We start from the raw sequence: 22,875 nt of genomic DNA, 5'->3' as shown, positions 1-22,875 counted from the left end.
ACCATCGTGCAATTCACCAGCACTAATATGAGCAAATTTCTCACCCTTGAGTTGGAGATAGCCTTACAAGTTCACAAAACAAAGCCTAAATTCATTTTAATTATTTTATATTTAAAAAGGGGACCAGCTGGTGGCGTCACCACGACATTCACCCTTCCAAGGGCGGGAAATACTCATAGAGGCATTTCAGCCTCTCCTGGCCACCATCATCCGATTCACAAGCATAAGAAATTGAACCCAAGACGTGTCGTATGGAATATAGGTCTGGAATTCGTCTCAATCACTAAGCCACCCCATGGTGGTTATTTTAATTTATTAGCTTTCATAGCACAAACCATTGGACAGGAAACGATTGAACTAATTTTGGTGCATAAACTATATTTTGAGGAGGATGATACTTCCTCTCTAACTTGATATTATTTTACCTTACAAATATTATAATCAAAATCATTTAGTTTCTTTATTATCATCTAAAGATCATTTTAAAAAAAATTCTTTCGCTTTAAAGAACATTTATAGTCATTCACCTGTGTAAAACAAATTAATGATTACAATAACAAACATCATCCTAATGATGAACTATCAATTTCTTTGATTTATATGAATACTAAACAGTCCTTAAATTAATTGAATTTTTTTTTTTCTAAAACAATTATTAGATGATGCTAAAAAAACAAACAATTTGGAAATGAAATGATGTCATGTTAGTGTGACGATTTTCCCAGTTACTATGAATGAGGTGTCGTCTCTGTGCATCTCACGTGACAATGAGCCAACTCACTGGCGGATTTCGACTTACATCAAATCCAAACCGTACAAAACATCAAAGTCTTCCCGAACCAATGCAGCAAATCTCATCCGTCCAAACGCGTACTTCCATCTCCCAAGTCCCAAACTTCCCCCAATCTCGAAGCATACATACGCACTCGAACCCCGTTCTCTCTCTCTTTAGTCGGCCACAAACCCTTCCTTTCTCTCCCAAATCCCAAACCCCCAAAATCCAAAAACACACCTCCGAAATTACATAAAGATCGAAGCTTTCATTCTCACACGCAGTCAGTGAGAAGGAGAGGCAGTGAAGTGAAAACCCGCATGGATTCAGATCAGGGGAAGCTTTTTATTGGTGGGATTTCATGGGAGACCTCGGAGGATAAGCTTAAAGAGTACTTCAGCAACTACGGCGACGTTTTGCAGACGGTGGTCATGAGGGACAAGGTCTCCGGCCGCCCCAGGGGTTTTGGGTTTGTGGTTTTTGTAGATCCTGCTGTTCTCGATAGGGTTCTTCAGGATAAGCACACCATCGATGGTAGAACGGTGAGATTCAGATTCCCATTTTTATTAGTTTTTTATTTTTAGTGGGTTGTTGTTTAATTTGGTGTTAAGCTAATTGGGCCTCTATTTTTTAGTGCGCTTAAGCTGGTCATTGTTAATTTTATTTGATTTTTTGAGATTTAGTTTCTAGGTTTTGTAATTCTGCTAGTCTGGTTGTGAATGTATTCATTCTCGTGTCCAGCTTTATTTTATTTGACATTGAAGTATGTATGGTTGCAGTTTTTCTGGTTTGCTGGTTGCTAATATGTTTGCAAGTAAGACTTTAATTGAATTTGTAAAACTACGGCTTGGCTGCTAAATATAACATAACGTTTGCTTGTTAAGAGCTTTAGTCTTTGATTAATTGTATTCACTGTATTTATACCAAGGAGCAAGAGTCAAAAACATTTGTATTGGAAGCTTCTAATGTGTTTTTCTAAGCTGATGGTATACATGTTGTTCTGTTGTACTTCTGTTGGTTTGCAGTAGTGAGCAATAAGTTATTCTTGTGAACAAATGTCTGGATGTGTATTTATTTACATGCTATGAAATCATTCTTTGTTATGTCTGTGACTGGGTTAAGGGTTTAGGGTTTACGACTGGTTTGCATGTCAAGTGTTTTACATCCCACAATGATAATGATGCTAACATTTTAGCTTGTAACAGTTCTGGAAACTTTTCTATGGATTGTATAGAAAATCGTGTAGAAAGAGAAATTGTACCATACTTCAATGTGTTAGGCTTCCAAAGAGGATTTATCTTTCTTGCCTCAGAAGAGGATATTCCTTTCTAACCTAGTTGTTCTGCTGCAGCGATGCTACATTTTATATATCTAAAGTGGTTCTTGTATGAACCATGCCACTATAAGTCACCTTTTAACCATTTTGTACTGGCTGCACATGTTCGGGTCGGTAACTAATTTAAAAAATGGTCCTTATGGACAATATTTTCTTGTCAGTGTTGCTTATGATACCCATTGATATATTGACACCATTGAGGCTTTGAGTATTATTTCTATAAAGTTGCTTTGGCTCTTGCTTGTTATTTAAGATCCACATCCGTGACACACAAGGTATTTTTACTTCTGCTGCATAATCACTAGTTTGAATTTTCAGGTTGAGGCTAAGAGGGCCCTATCAAGAGAGGAGCAGCAAACCACTGGAAGAGTTGGAAATGCTAATCCTACTAGAAGTGCAGGAAGTGGGGGAAATGTTAGGACCAAGAAGATATTTGTTGGAGGGTTGCCCCCCACTCTTAGTGAGGAAGGATTCCGTGAGTATTTTGAATCTTATGGCCATGTAACTGATGTAGTAGTAATGTATGACCAAAGTACTGGACGTCCTCGTGGTTTTGGGTTTATTTCATTTGACACTGAAGAAGCTGTTGATAGGGTTTTGCACAAGACATTTCATGATTTAAATGGTAAGCAAGTGGAAGTTAAGCGGGCTCTTCCCAAAGATGCCAACCCCGGTGGGGGTAGCCGTAGCATGGGCGGCGGTCAAGGTGGTGGCGGTGCTGGTGGTGGTGGTTATCAAGGCTATGGGGTATCTACTGGCAACCCAAATTCATATGATGTCCGAATGGACTCCAATAGGTACATGCAATCCCAGAGTGCTGGAGGTGGGTTTCCACCTTATGGTTCTTCTGGGTATAGTGCACCCAGTTACGGGTATGGTCCTACCAGTAATGGAATTGGCTATGGCAGTTATGGAAGTTATGGAGGTACCAATACTGGTTATGGAGGGCCAGCAGCTGCTGCATATGGAAACCCTAATGCCCCAAATGCCGGTTATGCTAGTGGTCCGCCAGGTGCCCCTAGAAGTGCGTGGAGCTCTCAAGCTCCCTCTGGATATGGTGCTATGGGGTATGGGAATACTGCTCCTTGGGGTGTTTCTGGCAGTGCAGGTACAGGCAGTGGTGGCCCTGGTTCTGCACCTGCTGGTCAATCACCTAGTGCAGCGGCTGGGTATGGAACTCAAGGTTATGGTTATGGTGGGTACAGTGGAACGGATGCGTCCTATGCAAATCCGTCTGGATATGGAGCTGTTGGAGGACGTTCGGGGAGTGTCCCAAATAACAATGTTGGTGCTCCAGGTGGGGAGCAAGGTAGTACTGGTGGCTACGGTGGAAGTGGCTATGGCGATTCAAATGGAAATGCAGGTTATGGAAATGCTGGTTGGAGATCTGATCCATCACAAGCTTCTGGAAATTATGGTGGTCAGGCAAATGGTGGACAAGTTGGTTATGGTAGTGGGTATGGAAGTGCTCAGGCACGACAATCCCAGCAGCAGTAATTTTGATGGTTGACTGTTTCAATTGAAATTGCATCCTGTTTTATGGATCTGTATCTCTTTATGCATGAGCTAGTAATGGTTTCTCTTGACGAGCGGCAGTAGCAAGAACAGCTCAAGTTGGATGACAATGCTTTGGGACTGGTTGGATTGCTTAAGTTCTAGTAGTTTGCAGTTTCTATTTTGGTAGCCTATAATAAATAGTATTTTAGTGCGCACTAGATGCTCCTATTTAATTTTTGCTTCTGAGTGGTGTTAAATTTGGCGTGCTTATAATTGTCTACAAGCTGCTAGTAGCATTTACCTTTTTGACCGTAGTGTTAAAGCTAAAGTATTCTGTTGTTTGAAATCTTATCATTGCTTTATTTTCCGTTTATTTTTTGCTGAAGATTAGATGCTTTAGGAAGTTTGGCCACTAGGTGCTATGCTTGATTTGATATGACAAGTAGGAATTACAAAGATGTAGTGAGGGTAGTTCTCTGATAGCAATGGAGCTATGGGCTGTTCACTTCGTAATGGGTAGCGATAGTCGTAGTGGTAGTTGACATTTGACGATGGCATAATCATTTTCCCCTGTATTTGGCCTTGTGTTGTACAGGAGGAAGTGCACGAGTTGTAAAGTGAAGTGTCCATCATGGCTGAAGACGAGCTTCATGGTGGGGCATGTTCATTGGGGGTATGTTCGAGATGGAATGAAATTTTGGGAAGTTTGTTCACTTGAAATTAATCAGGTCATTCTCCAGTCAGGCCATGCCAACTCTGTCAAATTCTGCAGAGTCCTCGAGCTCACGTCATTGGTATCGTAAACGTCACTCAGGTTTGTGGTTGCATGACAGATTGTGAGGTGAACAGCCTCGGCCTACGGTATGTTGACTTGAGCAGCTTACCCAGTATCACTATTTGATTGTGGAACTCTGTTGATCGTAGGATAATTAGAGAAGCAGAAAGGAGGTGTCTGTTAAAAATAGTTTAGAACTTTAGAATGAAGTAGACGAGCCATTGCTTTTTTATTCATTTATTTATCCAAATTTGAGATCACGGTAGATTTCGTTATGCAGTATTTGAGTAAGAATCATGACTGTTGTAACACTACAGGCTGTTTTGTTTTTCTCCTGTCCTTGTTTTAGAGTACCCTGCCCTATTTCTTGCCTTGTTCCATGTCTTGTTACTTTGTCTTCTTTCTTGTGTTGTGGTGAGCGTTGTGTGCTTCGAAAAGCCCGGAGGTAGTGCGGTGAGGGAGATGTCTTATCTTGTTTCTATGTACAACTGTTCTTCCTATGTTTTAGATTCCTTCAAATTGGGCAAAGGAAAAGATGGTAAATGCCTAGTTGTTTCAGTTGTGTTCACTTGATCACTATATTGGCGCAAACGTGTGCACTTAACGTGATCGAGTTGGATTTAATGGCACAACCTCACCAACAGAGTTCTGATACATTGCTTTAGTATCTTCAAAAGATGTAGGCGATGGCTCTCATCCCTTCGATCACTAACCAAAGCAGATGGTTTTTGTTTTCAATCTTCGCCGTGAAGGTGCTAATTTCCGCCACTCATTGAAGGACTACCGTGCAACGGGGACGTGCGTGATCGGGCTTGATACCGCTACCATTGCATCCCCGTTGCAAGTAGGCTTCTTTAAGAAACAAGGCGGCCTTGATGCCGTATAAATAAATAAAAGAAAACAGTTTTATTATGAAAAATAATAATTAAAATTAAAGCAAGTCAGCTTGAGCTTGATTGTGAGAAATTAAAATTAAAGCAAGGAAAAATAACAGGAAAATCAGCAACACTTGCCTTCGTACGGATTGCTGAATGCCGGAACATTGCCGGGGCGTGAAAACACCATCTGCATCGCATATCTGTACTTTTAGCGGTGCTTGTAACTTCAAGCAGCATTCATCAATGTGTTTCAAAGTGTAGAAATGTACCTGGTAATTTCCAAGAGTACACGTCCTAAAACCGGCTGCGCAATAATCAAAATAATACTCCCACGTCCGGATGAACTTTTCATCGAATCCAAGAGCGAGTATTTCACTACACATCCAAAGTATTTCATCAACATTTACAATGTCTAAATCATGCTTACTCTAAAATGCCTTTGGGGAGGATTCAGAGTTTAGATCAAATCTTCTTACCTTTGTCTGTCCATGAAATTTTTTCTCCAATATCTGAGTGTTTGGAAGTAATGGATTCCAATGTTCTCCAGGTGCTCCACGCTGCAGGAATGAAGTTTGCGAAAGTCAAAACAAAAATCGCATACCACCAAGTTAAACCGAACGATGGATTTGTTCCCGTGATAACAGATCATACCAGAGTCTGGAAGAAGCAGCCATTGCCGATGTTACCCTACTTAACGAAGGTAGACATCCACCCGGAAAAATATATTCCTTTATGAAGTCTGAACTTCGCCTGTACTCATCGTAGCGCTGATCTGGTATTGATATGAACTGTAAGGAATGATAAACCACCCTTAACTATTAGCAGCATATTGGATGTCACAGTTTATAGGAGTTACAATTTATCACTCAATGAACTAACAACTTGTTGCAATGTTACCTGTAGAACAAGAAGGCCATTTTCTGCTAGCACAGATTCACAGCACGAAAAGAATTCGTCCATAAATTCATGCCCCACGCTTTCTAGCATCTCGCTGCAAAATTCCACCACGGATCAAGTTATTTCCAGGAGTATTATTCATGAACTAAACTTGGTCGGAGCAACACTAACCAAGATATAATTCTGTCATATTTGTTGTTAGCAAGCTGGCGGTAATCGCACAGAAGAAATTTGATGCGGTCCTGGTAGAATTCAACCGAAATTACATATAGTTCGCATACGTGCACATGCATTCAAAACCCTTGATATATGCTTATATAAACATGCTATTCACAACATTTGATACCTGAAGGCCAGCCTCTTTCACTTTCACTTGTGCATATTTCAGTTGTTCCTCGGACAGTGTGATCCCGGTGTATTTGCAACCTGTTTGTTTGACGACTTGAATAGCTAAGCTTCCCCAACCGCATCCAATCTCCAGAACTTCATGGTTCTTTTCAATTTTAGCCTGAATTATCGGAAGGAAAAACAAATTGAAATAGCACAGAAAGAAGGACAACCACCTGACGGAGTTGTTAATATAAACGAGACTTGCCTTTTCAATCAGAATGGAGATTTTCCTCAGCTGAGCAACCTTTAAGTCTTCATTTTCTGTCTATAGAATGATTTAACATAGAAACCGAGATATAAGTTAAAAATACAGTGTACTTTCTTTCATGCAGTGTAAACTGATTGGAAACCAATTATTCTGACCTTAAATACAGCACTGGAATACGTCATTGTCTCGTCCAAGAACAGCGAGAATAGTTCATTACTCTAGAACACACAGAAAGCTAATAGTGAGCTGTGACGAGATCCTAGGCTCCGTTCCAAATACCTTTAAGATCCTCAATGGGAAAAGATAGAAAATAATAATGAATTTCAAGGTCATGATTTGTATACCAGGTCATAATGACGAGAGATGTTCCTGCGAGCCTGAGTGAGAGTATTTTGCCTCGAAACATGCTGGAAAAAATATTTTGCTGATGCTATACTAGCTGTGAATAACAATGGCGTCCACCATCCCCTACAGCGAAAATAGGTGAGTCCGGATTGTATTGAGATTTCATTAACCACTAGATAAGAGCTATATCATTATTCAAGTTTAAGCTAGTAACCAAGTCTCATCACACCTTTTCTTGGTCAGTTTTGAGTCCGAAGAATTTGCGTCTCTGTTGGCGATGAGAATCTGGAAAATGAATTAGCAAGACGATCATTTCTGTGAATCTGCAAAGTACACAAATGATTTTGCGCCGGACACTGATGAATTATCTTACCATTATAAGATTTAAAAGACCTTTGTCTTTGTCAACGAATGAAAAATCCCCATTGATATATGCATCTGCTAGGCCTAAATCAGCCTGTGTCATTACCTGCCAAACAAATCGTACTGCTTATCAGTGAAAGTGATTTCTTGCTTTCACAATGAGATCATTTCCCTTGACGTTAATTTCGTGCAGCACATAATTCACACAAAAAGTGTCAAAATCATAGTAACAATACATACCTTCCAGTAAAACTGAGGATTATGAACTTTAATAACACATTTCAGAGAACACCCTTTTCCGGTTCCCTCAAAGGTGAAATTTGTTCCTCCTTCCTCTAAGAAACTATTCGATGACAATGATATATGAATTATCTTGATTAAGTATATAACTTATTCGACACAATAAAAGAAAGGAAGCAATAACTGGAAGATTCTTATGAAACACAAGTACTACTCACATCAAACATCCAGTAGAGATAAAATGTGCAAGAAATCTAGTAACAAAAAGGCGTGCCCCTGTTTCTGTCAGCGACGGAACCATGTGTTTTGGGTTGTCCAAGAGGGCACATCCTTTTCCAAGCAAACCATGTGCTGCATCCATTCCAGCCTGCAAAGTAGTACACTTCACTGTTAAGCTGAAATCCACCAATTTGATAGATTCTTAGGCAGCACTGTATCACTTAACCAAAAACGAATAAATGTGTAGGATGTCAATCAATTTTGAATCTTTTTACATAACATGTTGAATTGGTTAATACAGTAAAATGATCCTGAAGAACTTATTTTGTCATACCGTACCTTTAGTCCATCCTCATGGAAGCCATACCCTGAAGAGAAAAAAAAATGTAAAATTTATAAAATAGCTTGTATTGATGTATTTTTGTATATCATAGCAGCTGTACATAGGTAGTAATTTATACAAGGATGCGAAGCTATTCTAGGTAAGAAGAAAGCTAATTACAATCAATCACTACAATTACTCCAATCTCTTATTGTGTCCTACAATCACTCCAAGCCATATATGTTAGTTGACTATTTTGTTTCCTTTAACACTCCCCCTCAAGTTGGAGTGTGGATATCAATAACACCCAACTTGCCAAGATGCGAATGGAAGATGGGTGCTCTCAGTGGCTTTGTAAACATGTCTGCTATTTGACGTCCCGTCTGCACATGAGAAGTCTTGATCTCTCCCCTCTGAATCCTTTCACGAACAGTATGACAATCCAGCTCTATGTGTTTGGTTCGTTCATGATACACAGGATTTGCTGCAATATGTAGAGCAGCTTGATTGTCGCAAAACAACCTTGCTGGCTCAGGATGGTTTACACGCAAATCGTTCAACAAATTCCTCAGCCAAGTAAGCTCACAAGTGGTTGCAGCCATGGAGCGATACTCGGCTTCTGCTGAAGATCTTGCCACCGTGACTTGCTTTTTACTTTTCCACGACACAAGTGATTTACTGAGGAAGATACAAAAACCTGTCACTGATCGACGTGTGATCGGACACCTAGCCCAATCCGCATCACAGTAGCCAATCAAATTAAGTTGATTCTCCGTAGGAAATAGTAACCCTTGTCCTGGTGCTTCTTTCAGATATTGGAGAAGACGATGTACTGCCTTAAGGTGATGGAGTGTTGGTTCTTGCATGAACTGACTGAGATTATTCACTGCATACGTAATATCTGGCCTTGTAATGGTAAGATATATTAATTTTCCAACCAAACGTCGATATCGAGTCGGGTCCTTGAGGGCATCACCACCTGTTGTCGTCAACACTAAATCTGGTTCCATAGGTACCTTGGCAGGTCTTACGCCAAGCAAGCTGGCTTCCTCCAATATGTCCAGGGTATACTTTCGTTGGCAAATGGAGATCCCAGCTTTGGACCGTGCAACTTCGACACCAAGAAAATATTTTAATGGTCCGAGGTCTTTAATTCGAAAACATCCACTAAGAAATTGCTTGAGTTGACTAATGGCTTCCTCATCATTTCCTGCAATGATCATGTCATCGACGTAGAGCAACACTACAGTAATAGAGTGTCCACAAACCTAAGTGAATAATGAGTAGTCCGCATGAGACTGTTGAAAGCCAATTTCTTGAATGGTTGATGAAAAACGTTGGAACCAGCTGCGAGATGCCTGCTTGAGTCCGTATAATGACTTGTGAAGTCGACAAACCATAGTCTCCCCCTGTCGACGATAACCAGGAGGTGGTAACATATAGACTTCCTCATGCAGTGCACCGTGAAGGAAAGCGTTTTGGACATCCATTTGGTGAAGAGACCAGCTGCGAACAGCAGCAATGGTCAAGAGACAGCGGACAGTAATGAGCTTAGCAACGGGGGCGAACGTCTCTTTGTAATCAATACCTTCGCGCTGCGTGAACCCTTTGGCGACAAGGCGAGCCTTGTAGTGTTCGATGGTACCGTCGGAATGGTACTTGATTTTGAAGACCCATTTACATCCAATGGGGCGTTGGTGAAGGGGTAAAGGAACCAAAGTCCAGGTGTGATTTGCTTCAAGGGCTTCAAGCTCAGAATTCATAGCTGCAAGCCAGTGAGGGTCATGGCGTGCCTGCTCATAAGAGGCTGGTTCGACTAAGTGAGAGACATTGTGAACAAAGGAGCGATGAGCAGGAGAGAGACGAGCATAAGAAACATACCGGTGAAGAGGATAGCGTGTGCCGGACATGGTGGAAGAGATGGCGCTGGGCTGAAGCAAAGCAGCATGATGGGTCTGATAGTCACGAAGGTGGGCAGGTGGTTGTTTAATGCGTTCGGAGCAACGAAGGGGAAGAAGAGGCAGCGAAGGAGTCGATGGCGCAGGAGTTGGCGAGGTAGTGGTGTCTGGGGGTGGAGGAGGGATGTCAGGAGGAAGTGAGGGAGTGGGTGAGGAAGGTAGATCAATAGTGGGAAGGAGGTCTGAAGGTGCAGGAGTGGGGTCGTCATGGGGAACAAGTAAGACTGGGGAATTGTGGTCAGGTTCTGGTGGTGAGTTAGCAAGAGGGAAAAGGTGTTCATGGAAGATGACATCGCGGGAGGTGAAAATGCGTTTGCTATCAAGGTCATAAACACGATAGCCCTTCTGACCAAGGGGATAGCCCAAGAAAATGCAGCGACGAGCACGAGCATCAAATTTGTGTGAGGGAGTAAGGTTGGTAGCATAGCATAAACACCCAAAAACCCGAAGATGAGAGTAGACAGGTAGTGTCCCATGCAAGAGTTCATAGGGAGATTGATGGGAAAGTAGGGGTGTTGGAAGGCGATTGATAAGGTAACAGGCAGTTTGTACACTCTCCCCCCAGAACTTTAAGGGTAGGTTAGCTTGAAATCGTAAGGCACGGGCAACATTCAAAAGGTGACGGTGTTTGCGTTCAACGACCCCGTTCTGTTGAGGGGTGTGGGCACAGGTGTGTTGAAAAAGGGTGCCATGAGTGTCTAAGAATGATCGCAGAGATATGAATTCCCCCCATTGTCTGCACGAAGGGTTTTAATGTCACGATTAAACTGGGTTTTGACCCAAGAAAAGAACGAGTGTATGATGGTTTGTGTGTCGGATTTAAATCGCATGAGATGAACCCATGTGAAACGAGTAAAGTCGTCTAAATGGTGAGGAAGTAACGTGCCCCAGAGGGTGTATGGATTTGGTGCGGCCCCCAAATATCACAGTGGATCAAATCAAAAGGTGCAACTGATTTTATTGAACTGGAAACAAAAGATGAACGAGTTTGCTTTGCTAAAGGACAAACATCACAAACATGTGTAGAATCAAAAATAATTTCTGGAATGGTCTGGGATAAAAAGTGAAGAGGAGCCGAGGATGGGTGCCCAAGACGTTGGTGCCACAGTGTCGAGGTATGGTTAACATGGTTGGCGAGATGAGGGTTTTGTGTTGGAGTGAGGTAGTAGAGTCCATTAAACTGCTTGCCCAGGCCAATCATCTTCTTCGTAGCCATGTCCTGCACAACACAAAAACCGGGGTAGAAAATCACAACACACTTCAATGCCCAAGTTAACTTACTCACAGACAATAGGTTCACACGAAATTGTGGTACATGCAAAACTCCATCAAGGGTTATCTTGGGTGACAGTTTAATAGACCCAATGGATTCAATCGCAGCCTGTCCGCCATTTGGTAACCTAACAAAATCATGTTGGGTTCTAGTGTGATTATGGCTGGGTGATAAGTGAGAAATATGATCTGTGGCCCCGCTATACACGATCCAATACAATGTTGAATGCCGAGAATGTTGTGTAAAATTGCAGTCGGGTGTATAGATACCTGTTGCATGTACCAGTGGCAGATTGGTACCATTTTTATTGCGAAGAAGGGCCATGAGTTGATGGTATTCCTCGGTTGTGAACGTTGGTTGATTGCTGGAGATTGGTGCTTTGGTTGTGTCAATCTGAGCAGTTGGCAATGGTAGTGTCTCAACATTGTTGGAGGCTGGAGGTGCACGCCTATTTCTGGGCTGCACATTCTTTCCGTGCCATTTGTGTCCTTCAGGGAAGCCAATAAGGAAAAAACAACGTTCAACTGGATGTCCTCCGTCGCAGTAGCTGCATTTGAAAGTCTTTCGTGAATTAGGGTTGTGGGCACCATAGCCTCCTTTTGGTGCTGTTGAACGACTGGTTTGCATTGCATGGGCAGTGGGTTCACGACGATTCACCACATCCATTTGGCGTTCGTGTTGAAGAACCAATCCATGGACTCGTCGTGTATCCGGGAGTGGGCTCATCATCAATATAGAGCCTCGTATGGTTGAGTAGTTCTCGTTCAGTCCCATTAAGAACTGCATGACTCTCTCTTTCTCTTCCCTGTCTGCATGTGCCTTGGATCCTTCGCATTCACAAGCAACGGGCTCATGGTATGATGCTGATTCATCCCAAAGAGCTTTTAATTTTGTGTAATAATCTGAAACAGATAGCTGTCCTTGTCGGTGTTCGACAATCTCTTGTCGAATCTGATAGATCCTGGAATCGTTGCCTTGTGAGAATCGATCCTCAAGGTCCCTCCATGCTGCTGTCGCAGTTTTGCAGTAGAGTATACTGTGAGCAATGTTGCCCTGCACGGATTGCCAAATCCAAGACAAGACCATGTCATTGCATCTCTGCCAAATTGAATATTTGGCATCAGTGGTTGCAGGGTTCTTGATTGATCCATCAACGAACCCTAGTTTGTTTTTGGCGCTGAGAGCAATTCGCATAGAGCGGCTCCATTGTCCATAGTTGTGTCCATCAAGAAGTTGTGAGACTAAAACAAGACTTGGTGAGTCTGAATGATGCAGAATGAGAGGATCATATACATGAGGTATCATCTCAGTTGATTTTTCGTCGCCCATGGTGGCTGGGTTTGATGAAGAGGAACTGGTTGTGTTTGTGGCGGAAGAAAAAATGAGCCTTCTAGAGTCACCAAGATCGGTGCTCTGATGCCATATAAAATAGCTTGTATTGATGTATTTTTGTATATCATAGCAGCTGTACATAGGTAGTAATTTATACAAGGATGCGAAGCTATTCTAGGTAAGAAGAAAGCTAATTACAATCAATCACTACAATTACTCCAATCTCTTATTGTGTCCTACAATCACTCCAAGCCATATATGTTAGTTGACTATTTTGTTTCCTTTAACAACATTAGATGCTCAGATGATTCGGAACACAAAAATATCAGCTCTGAGCCATGAAAATTAAGGTAATCCTGAATATGGTACTCATGTAGTTAATTCATTAGCAAGAAACATGTTTTCATACTTGAGTAGCAAGATATTCATCTAAACACATTTTCGGTCAATATCAAGGAGTAATGACATTCAATTGTGTCTTTATTCAAGATAGCGAAAATATTTGATAGCTGAAAAACTGTTGACTTCTCCTGAGCAGGTAAAACTCACCCTGATATGCTCCACAAAACCAAATTCCTCTTTTTCCTTGAATACGAGGAAGCTCAAGCGAAGCCTTCGATGCAGCAACAGATGGGACTGGATGGCTTGTCGACCACTTAAGCGAGGTATGTTTTGGTGTGTGTTCTGGATTCAGGGTCACAAGAAATGGAAGACCGGTTTCATCAATGTTCTGCACATTCCGAAATTCCACAGACTGGTTAAATCGTTGAACAGCAAAGTGATCAATTTTTTCGAGTTCCACAACTTCCTCCAAATCTTAATCACACAAGGAACAATATAGAACATATTAGATCAGAGTCCATGTTTCTAATGTTAAGTCTAACACACTATTTTACCTGGAGCACATTGAGCCAGTATGTCAAACAAACTTTGTTGCCATTACTTCCGAGAAAATTCCACGCACTCCATGCTGCTGGGTTGCGGGGCATTAAATTTTTGTCACGATGCAGAAAAATGTCACTGCCAATAGAGAGTTCAACAATGATAGTGTATTAAGTGAATTAGCTCCAGGAGCAGCAATTGCCATCCTCCAGCAGAACGACAATTATCCAATAGTTATTAGGATAGTCGCTTGGAAACTGAAATTAATTGTCACTGCAAATGATAATTCAGTGGGGGGAAACAAAGTGTACCTGTACACATATTGGAAAGCACCAAGAACTCTCAACTCATCCGATGTGGCCTGGTCGCCTAGAATTCTCACGGCATCAGGAGCGTGGACAGCCATTATGCATCCATTGAATACTTCCTCCAAACCATCACCAGAGATTACAGTGCAACCTGATATATCTCATATAAACTCTGTTAATACTTAAGTTTTAAGAAATCCACACAAAAATAAGCCATGCCAAGTTTATACTAACAAGTTAAACCAAGAAAAATTGTAGTACTGCAAGAACTCATACAAGATCAAATCAAGAAATGGAAACAAACAGACACGAAGTTGGATAGTGCAATTAAAGTGTTTGAATTGTATACCCTCCGACAATGTATAGAAAGAGAAATCTTAATTCCGCAGGAGGAATCTGGTTGCCCCTGATTCCTGATTATGTTATTATGTAGAGCAACGGCTAGCCCCAAAAGCTAAACCCATCAAGGGAATGGGGCAGCAATGTATATCAAGCCAACAAATGAATCATCACATGAGAAACAAGTTCATATATAAGGAAGAAAACGCAGTCTCAACTATCAATGTCACTACCGACCCTCATCAGATGTGGACACCCTATGCACTTCAGAGCTAGTTCTTATGTGACAGCCTTTACTCTCCAGAACTTCTCTGACCTGAAATGTAATCCAAATTACTTTAAATTAGAACCCTAAAACTATGGAAATAAGGCAAACAATGTATATAGGTTATTCCCAGAAGCAACAAATTAGCACCTTCTTCACATAACAATGTGAACGCCATCTGATAGTAAGCCACTGTGGACGCCCAAATAGCTGCAAATAAACCAGGGCAAAGCCAAAAGAGTAAGTACTTAGTTAGGTTCCTAACTCGCTGTTCATGTGAGTCGAACCTAAGACCCTTCACTTACAAATAAAGGCAAATATCACTAGACATAGTGCTACCGACTCAGATTGGTTTTGATTTAGATCTCACATTCTAGCTAAACCATGTTATCATAGGAGATACTTTTTCTTGATCACTTGTCGAGAGGGGATTTGAACCTAAAACCTCTTCCAACATCGAAAGAGAAAACCACTAGTTTCTAAAAGAGTTCATATGCTATGCTACATTTTAAAATAGTCTTTTGGGGTTAACTGAAGGGGAGAAATATATGAATGTACCTGAAGTAGATGATGATTGCGACAAAATGAAAGAACAGAGAAGGCTGAGAAGCTCATAACTCCTTCTGAAGGACAAGACCAGATTGACCCACATACTGGAACCTGCACTTACAATAATGAATGTCATTGCCATTGCAATGCCCATCAAGTAACTGAATAAACTTTACTCGCACATGCAAGTAATTTCTTTCGTTTTTTAAGTTCAAAAGGCATGGGCAACGTCTGTATGGTAGTGAAATACGATAAACATGATTGATTGTTATGGTAAATAGAAGTAGATATTTATTGATATTGTACTGTAAAATGAAGATATGATCAATCACGTTGCATACTGGTATTTTACCATGTAACTATATTTCAGTACTGCAAAATAATTTTTCGAAAAAAGTGAACCGAAAGGCTCAAATTTGCTTAAGTAGTCTCACAAGATAAGCCTTCTGAAACAATTCAGAGTAGCCACGTGACTTGATAAACTGCCCCAAGGTTTCACTGCGATCAATGTCCGGGTTGTTCTCAAGCTCCCCAAGATAACTGCAACAAAAAGCATCAAAATCATATTTCATCATTTAGATGTAACTGCAATAAAACAATCTTTTTTTTTTTTTTCCACTTGCCTGAGATACTTATGCCGTTAAACTCTGAATTTAGATCATTCGTGATACTTGTCATTATCTAAACGTGTAGATTAGATTCACAATGTATATGACAGGATAAACATATTCTACTACGAGAAAATTACCCTAATATATAAATTATAACATGACGGTGACAGATGACCATTTAGTTGTTACTTACTTGATTGCATCATGTTTAAACTTTGTTATTTCTCGAAGCATTTGCCAGAAGTATGGATTGATCAAGTTGGTCTTTTGTGCAAACAAGCCCGACAAACCATTTCTGCTGCCCCATTCACACCCCCGTCCATTGTCTAAGCTCGCTGAGAAGGACATGTCAGATGTCTCCATATCAACCCCAAGGCTCTCAAAGAACTCCATCATATTTGGATAAGTTACCTGCAGTCCAGTTTTCAAATATACAGGAATATATAGTCACACATCAGAAATTCTAAGCCTTGCATCATACTATATAAGCTCCTTGACGTCTGTATTATTTTCAATTGATTTTGAGTTAAATGCTCTAGTTTGAACACGTTACATAGCTAATGTTATTGTATGGCTTGATACAAGTCAAGGATTTAGAACAATATATGATATGAGAAATTCTTAGTAATATACAAGTTATTATTCTGCTACTAATAGCACCAAAACCTTTTAACATGAAACCCAACGTTGGCCTGACTAAACGCCAAGGTATTAGATCTATTGACTAAGTTGTGGACAATATCATATCTTAAAATTAAATTAATATTAATTGTTAGGTAACAAAATGAAAGGATATAAAATGCACAAGCGACCATATTAATCATTTAGCTCCTTATTGTGCATTTTTTTTTCTACATTCAAAGTTATTTTCCATTACCATTAATTGCAGGGCCGGTCCAAAGATTTTTGAAGCCTAGGGCGATGCCAAAAAAAGTTCCCTAACTTTATATAAGAAAATTATTTATTTTCACACGTAAGACATCAATAAAATTATACTTAGAAAAACACTTCAAATTCAATAATTTAGAAACACAGAAAAACTAATTTATTCTGTATTGAGAGAAGGAAACAAAAAAACTCCGGGCCTACAAGTAGATAGATGATGACTTTTGTTTTCCATCTAAACTTTGAAAGTATTTTTGTATAAATCGTGAGGCCTTTTTTCTTATTTACCAACCTTGTCAATATGGGACTAAAAAAATAATGATGTTTTTGAGTCTTTAAATGATATGTATTAGTAATGAATAGTCACTAAATTAAACCTTTTGATGACACATCATATAATTTGCAAATTTGCTCTAAAAATTTGTTCTACGTATTACTCATTGTTGAAAATTAGACTTGAATTGAAACAAATATTTAAAAATAACAACCCACGTAATTACTAGCTAATAACTAAAAATAAATTAACAATCAAACAAAAATTTGTAAAAATTGAAAAGAATAAACATGCACATAGCATTTCGAACTTAGGATCTCTCGTCAATCTTAAACAACAAAAATTATTGCTTCTAATTAAACTTCTTAATCCTTTAACCAAATTTTATAAATTTATACTCTTAGGAAAAGAAATTTGTAAAAATTGGAAAGTAAATAAGCACAAGTGGTGTGTTGAACCCAAGACCTCCTCATTATTTTCAAATGAGAAATCTACCACTTACTAGTTAAATTTCTGTGTCATTGAACCAAAATTTAAAATTTTATACTTTTATGAAAACATATATAAATATATCATTCTAATAATTTTGATGTCCTCATTTTTTTGGGCCCCGGATAATCGTCCTACCTGCATTGGGCTTGGGCCGCCCCTGATTAATCGTATAGGTTAAGCTAAATGGCACTTATCACCTCATAGCTTTCTTAGTTGCCAGACGCTACATTAGCACGGTCTACACGGAGCTAGGTTGATTGCAATGACAGTTTTACGTCGGTCCCGCAATACTCGAGCTACTTTGCCTCATTTGCAAGTTTAAAAGAAAGGAATTTTACTGTTTATTTTAATGAAAAATCATATTTTTATACTAAAAAGTTAATTTTGATACTATTCACTTTATCATTTTTTTTATTTTTATCATTAAAACTCAAAGTTTTTAAATATTTTTCATTAGTTTACTTTTAAAAGAAGGGATACCACCCACCACCAGCACCGCCACTGAATAGCGGGGACCATGTGTCCTTACCAACTCTCATGCTGTGTCTATAATTTCCTCTTAACTTATTCACCAAAAAAAAAAAAAAAAAAAAAAAAGAAAAAAAAAAAAGACATAAATAATTTCACTATTTTAAAACAGTAAGATTGTCTGAACCGAAGGGTAGTGCCATTGCATAGGGAAGATTTGGAGAAATTTTTCATGCACTAGGTATTCAAGAGGGTATTCTACATGTCATAACAAGAAAAAAAAAATATAATTTTCAGTCGTATATGATGCGGAGTACCGCTTGACTACATAACTTTTGGAAAAATCTCTCAAAAAACTAGCTGTTCAGAGCTAACATAAGAGAATAAGATGACGAGTAATAAGGCATTTGCCAAAGATTGGAACTATACAAACAAACGATATTAAGCTTAGCTTTATAATGGGCTAACAATAATATGGTTCTAATTCGTTTTTTACTAGAATCAAACCTAAGACCTTTCACTTACAAGTGAAGACGAATACACCGTAATACTAAGTGACAAGATTGGAACTATATCTAAAGTTTTTTTTTTTTGATTGAAATCGATAGATCATTAAAGCTGAAAACATTAATACACACCATGAAATTGGTAAACAACCAGAAACACAGAGTATAAATATTCCGAACACCTCTGTTCGTCGTAGAGAGATTTTCCAAACTTTATACATACAAGAACTAAAATTACATCACCTCATAATTTTTCTTTTGGGTTTCATCAGTGTCTAATTATTAATCAGTCTAATTTTTTTAGCTAGCATTTCTGGAGACCTTTTTATTGACATTCCAAACTAAATTGATTTACTTTCACTAAAAAAAAAAAAAATGCAAAACTAACTTAATAATTATTTAAACGTTAACCTTTTGATTTTTTTTTTAAATCTATTTTACTGGGTAAGTACAAGTTGATTTTTTTTAGTGTCAATAATAGCTCTAAATAAATTGATGAACTAAACTAAATTAACTAATTTTATTTTTTTACTTTGAAATTACATTTTGTGAAATGTCATTGGCGATCCAAAAAATTTATATGCCCTACTCATTTAGATCATATCTAACTTATGAGATAAAATTTAAAATATAAACTTTAAAACCTTCCAAACCATCTCCAACCATTTGGCTAAATAAATTCTGGAGAGAAAATATATCTCTGTGCTAAATTCCCCCAAGGATTTAAGCTGGCTTAAATTATTATGGACCCGCCAATTTGTTAAATATCAAAACTTTTTTATTTTTGTTTTTTACTTGTAATCTAATGGTTATGATCAAATGAGATCAATCTAATAGTACAAAAAAAAAAAGATTTGACGGCTCAAAATTAAATCTAACGTCTAAAATAATTTAAGATTATTTAAATCAAATTTAACTTAAAACGTTATAAATAGTTATGTATTTGTATGATTTTCAATTACTTATTGAAATTTAAATATTTTTAGATTAAAATGTTTAAAAAAACAAATTAGGATAATCTACACAAATTTGATTTTAAAGAAAATTACCGAAAAATAAAAATTATGCTACAATTATTATTTAATAATCTCGGCCTAAAATTTTAAGCCATAAGGATTAGAGGAGAAAAACAATTTTTGAGGTATGTCTTAAAATTTTAAGGCTTAAATTTTAAAGCTTGATCCCAATAGGTTGGAGTGGTCTTGTAGTGCAGAAGTGCCGATAAACCTTTTTAAACATTGTGAAGCAAGTTTGTTTACAGAACATAAGTTCGAATTTGAACTCAAACAAGTCGGAGGATTAATCTTAGCTTAAGATTTGACTACTTACCAAGCAAGAGAACAGAGAGAGAGAGAGAGAGAGAGAGAGAGAGAGAGAGAGAGAGAGAGGCTAATTTTCAAAAGCAAATTTCAGAGAACAAGAAAATACTTACACGATTGAAGACCATGAAACCGAGGTCCAAATCAACACCATCAAATGTGACAGTCCTGGCATGGCCGCCCAAGTAGTCATCCTTCTCATACAGCACCACTTCCACCCCTTCCTTTGCAAGAACATAGGCAGACACCAACCCACTAATCCCAGCACCAATCACTGCCACTCTCATCTTTTCACTCAGTTTTTCACTTCAAATAATCCTCCTGCGGAAAAAATTAACCCAGAAAAAATGCGAAGCTGCTTTAAAGAAGCAAAGAGAAAATTTGTAAACTTGAGCACGAAAAAAAATAAGAAAACGATTCCCGCACTCCTTTTTATCTTCTGCACAAAAACATATACGAGTAGAAATCACTTCCATGAATAAAAAAGAACTTGAATGAAAGACCTAAATTCACCCACATTAACCTTCCAATGCTATCATTTTCATGGACTCAAAACACATAAATTCCACCATTTTTCCTCAAATGTAAACACTTCGTACTGATGGGAAAATTTTGACAGCAATGTCATTAAACTAGTTCACTAGAATCCCGTGAGGAAGAGAAGTTTAAAACAGTAAATGTTACCACAATGTTAAGAGCTTCCGAGTTTTTGAAACTGATAAGATGGAAGCAGAAAGGTCACCGTTAAGTTTGCAACTTTACCCTCTCATCCTCAGTCCCAGAAAAAAACAGTAAACAGATAAGCCAAGTAAGGTCTAGGTCCATATAATACTGACAATGCGCTATGCTGGTCCATTTATACTTGCGATGAGATAATTAATTATTTAGAGTGTTAGGACTATTTATTAAATTAACTAATTACTTCATCATCTCATTACTTCACAAATATTGCATCTGCAACTAACAAGGAATCAGAACATTTTGTGTGCGTGTATTAGAGAATAATATTAATGGAATAAACAAGTTCTTAAGATATAATTTCAAAAAGATGGAGCATGGACAGTCGTAGTTGTCTTCTGTCAGCTTTGTCTCAAAGCCATAAAGATTCTAAATAATTTGTTACCGTCCACACATTTTGGTAGCTAGGTTTTTGCCAAGTTTCCATGAAACTTGGTCAATTAGACACCATATGTACAAGTCCTAATCAAAATCGGCCTCTCCCCAATCAAACGTTTTACGTTTAATTTTCTTCCTTCAAGAAAATCATGCATGTGTTTGGAAATGGGATGAAATAGTTAGATATAAGTTTGGACTGTATAATGAAAATTTTGAAGTGCAAATAATAATTTTTCAAAATTTAAATTCATTAGAAATTATTAAGTATTAGTTTAAACCGGTTCCGCTATAGTTGGTCATCCTTATCCTCAATATTGTAATGATTCAATAATTTGTCAGTTATTTCTAGATTAAATTTTACACGTATGATTTTAAACTCCTTCAAGAATTTTCGTTATAATTTATGTTTGTATCCAATGTCACATCTCGGCCCGGGCGGCACCACTTCCCGGGTCCGCTCTACCACCATAGCACAATATTGTCCGCTTTGGGCCCCGACCACGCCCTCACGGTTTTATTTTTGGGAACTCACGAGCAACTTCCCAGTGGGTCACCCATCATGGGATTGCTCTCGCGCGCTACTCGCTTAACTTCGGAGTTCCTACGGAACCCGAAGCCAGTGAGCTCCCAAAAGGCCTCGTGCTAGGTAGAGATGAGAATATACATTTAAGGATCACCCCCCTGGGCGATGTGGGATGTCACAATCCACCCCCCTTAGAGGCCCGACGTCCTCGTCGGCACACATGCGACCAGGGTTAGGCTCTGATACCAAATTGTCACATCCCGGCCCGGGTGGGACCACTTCCCGGACCCGACTCCACTACCGTAGCACGATATTGTCCGCTTTGGGCTTACCATTCCCTCACGGTTTTGTTTTTGAGAACTCACGAGCAACTTCCGAGTGGGTCACCCATCATGGGATTGCTCTAGCCCTCTTCTCGCTTAACTTCGGAGTTCCTACGGAACCCGAAGCCAGTGAGCTCCCAAAAGGCCTCGTGCTAGGTAGAGATGAGAATATACATTTAAGGATCACCCCCTGGGACCGTAGCACGATATTGTCCGCTTTGGGCTTACCATTCCCTCACGGTTTTATTTTTGGGAACTCACGAGCAACTTCCCAGTGGGTCACCCATCATGGGATTGCTCTAGCCCTCTTCTCGCTTAACTTCGGAGTTCCTACGGAACTCGAAGCCAGTGAGCTCCCAAAAGGCCTCGTGCTAGGTAGAGATGAGAATATACATTTAAGGATCACTCCCTGGGCGATGTGGGATGTCACATCCAACCCATTGTGGCTTTTTGATTTTGTGGGCATAAAAACCGCCGAACCATGACAAAAAAATAACCTGTAAAAAAAAAGCGTTGACCAAAAGAGTCAAAATCGAAACAAAAATCGAACTGAACCATCTCAAATCAGTTTCGATTTCGGTTTGGAAATATTAGGAACTGGAGGAACCAAACCGAACCTCTTTTATTTTATATTATTTTTTAATTATTATTTTTATATAAATAAGACATTTTTTCAAAAAGGCCGTATGCATAACCCCACTATTTTTTTCACTTCTCTCGTTCTACTTTGTTGTTTTATGACTTCTCTCCCCCTACTTTACTTTTCTCCATTCTTTACAAGTATATTATGCACTATGTATAGTTTAGTTTTAGTTTAAGATATACACTTTAGCCTTGATCTGAGGCTTTCTATTTTTTTATTTATATTTACACTACTACAAAAAACACTTTGGGCGATGAAATAAGTTTGTTATGCAAAGTATGATTTCGTCACTCAAAACCTTGCGTGACGAAATTTTGGTCGTGCATGGTTCATCGTGCAAAGCTCGTGAAGATAGGGTTTGTGTGGTGAAAATTAATCTTCGTTGAGCAAAGTTTTTTTGGTTTTTAATTTTTTAATTAAATTAAATTAATTTAATATTTTGCATGACTAAATATTTTGTCACACAAGGTTTTTGACTTTTTCTTAATTATTTCTCTTATTTTAATTTAATTATATTAATTGTTTGCACGAAGAAACATTTGGTAGCGCAAGATTTTTCAAACTTTT

The 22,875-nt window shown here is 38.8% G+C and overlaps 2 protein-coding genes across 14 annotated transcripts; one reads left to right on the top strand and one right to left on the bottom strand.

Moving 5' to 3' along the window:
* The first annotated feature begins 849 nt into the window (after window positions 1-849).
* LOC137730652 (heterogeneous nuclear ribonucleoprotein 1) lies at window positions 850-3,951 on the top strand. Its single transcript, XM_068469625.2, has 2 exons — window positions 850-1,314; window positions 2,427-3,951. The coding sequence occupies exons 1-2, from the start codon at window positions 1,093-1,095 to the stop codon at window positions 3,603-3,605; spliced, it is 1,401 nt and encodes a 466-aa protein (XP_068325726.2). The 5' UTR covers window positions 850-1,092; the 3' UTR covers window positions 3,606-3,951.
* Window positions 3,952-5,267: 1,316 nt separating this feature from the next.
* LOC137730651 (uncharacterized) lies at window positions 5,268-20,699 on the bottom strand. Of its 13 annotated transcripts, none has more exons than XM_088688027.1 (25): window positions 20,466-20,699; window positions 19,817-20,024; window positions 15,953-16,170; window positions 15,583-15,688; window positions 15,158-15,259; window positions 14,750-14,809; window positions 14,572-14,650; window positions 13,999-14,146; window positions 13,702-13,825; window positions 13,355-13,535; window positions 8,260-8,288; window positions 7,920-8,068; window positions 7,702-7,804; window positions 7,472-7,567; window positions 7,328-7,383; window positions 7,098-7,221; window positions 6,909-6,971; window positions 6,751-6,810; window positions 6,502-6,663; window positions 6,327-6,397; window positions 6,156-6,249; window positions 5,910-6,046; window positions 5,735-5,815; window positions 5,528-5,633; window positions 5,268-5,445 (listed from the first exon to the last, which is right to left on the bottom strand). In XM_088688027.1, the coding sequence occupies exons 2-25, from the start codon at window positions 19,988-19,990 to the stop codon at window positions 5,380-5,382; spliced, it is 2,589 nt and encodes an 862-aa protein (XP_088544153.1). In that variant the 5' UTR covers window positions 19,991-20,024; window positions 20,466-20,699; the 3' UTR covers window positions 5,268-5,379. The 13 variants fall into 13 exon arrangements, with proteins under 13 accessions (XP_088544153.1, XP_068325725.2, XP_088544148.1 ...); XM_068469624.2 differs by having other exon boundaries at window positions 20,388-20,533; XM_088688022.1 differs by having other exon boundaries at window positions 19,817-20,142; window positions 20,388-20,527.
* Window positions 20,700-22,875: the final 2,176 nt, after the last annotated feature.

This window comes from Pyrus communis, chromosome 16 (genome assembly GCF_041283825.1).
Source record: "Pyrus communis isolate YQ-2024b chromosome 16, ASM4128382v1, whole genome shotgun sequence".
NCBI lineage: Eukaryota > Viridiplantae > Streptophyta > Magnoliopsida > Rosales > Rosaceae > Pyrus > Pyrus communis.
Note: the sequence above shows the minus strand (reverse complement) of the source record. Positions and strands in the feature narration are given on the sequence as shown.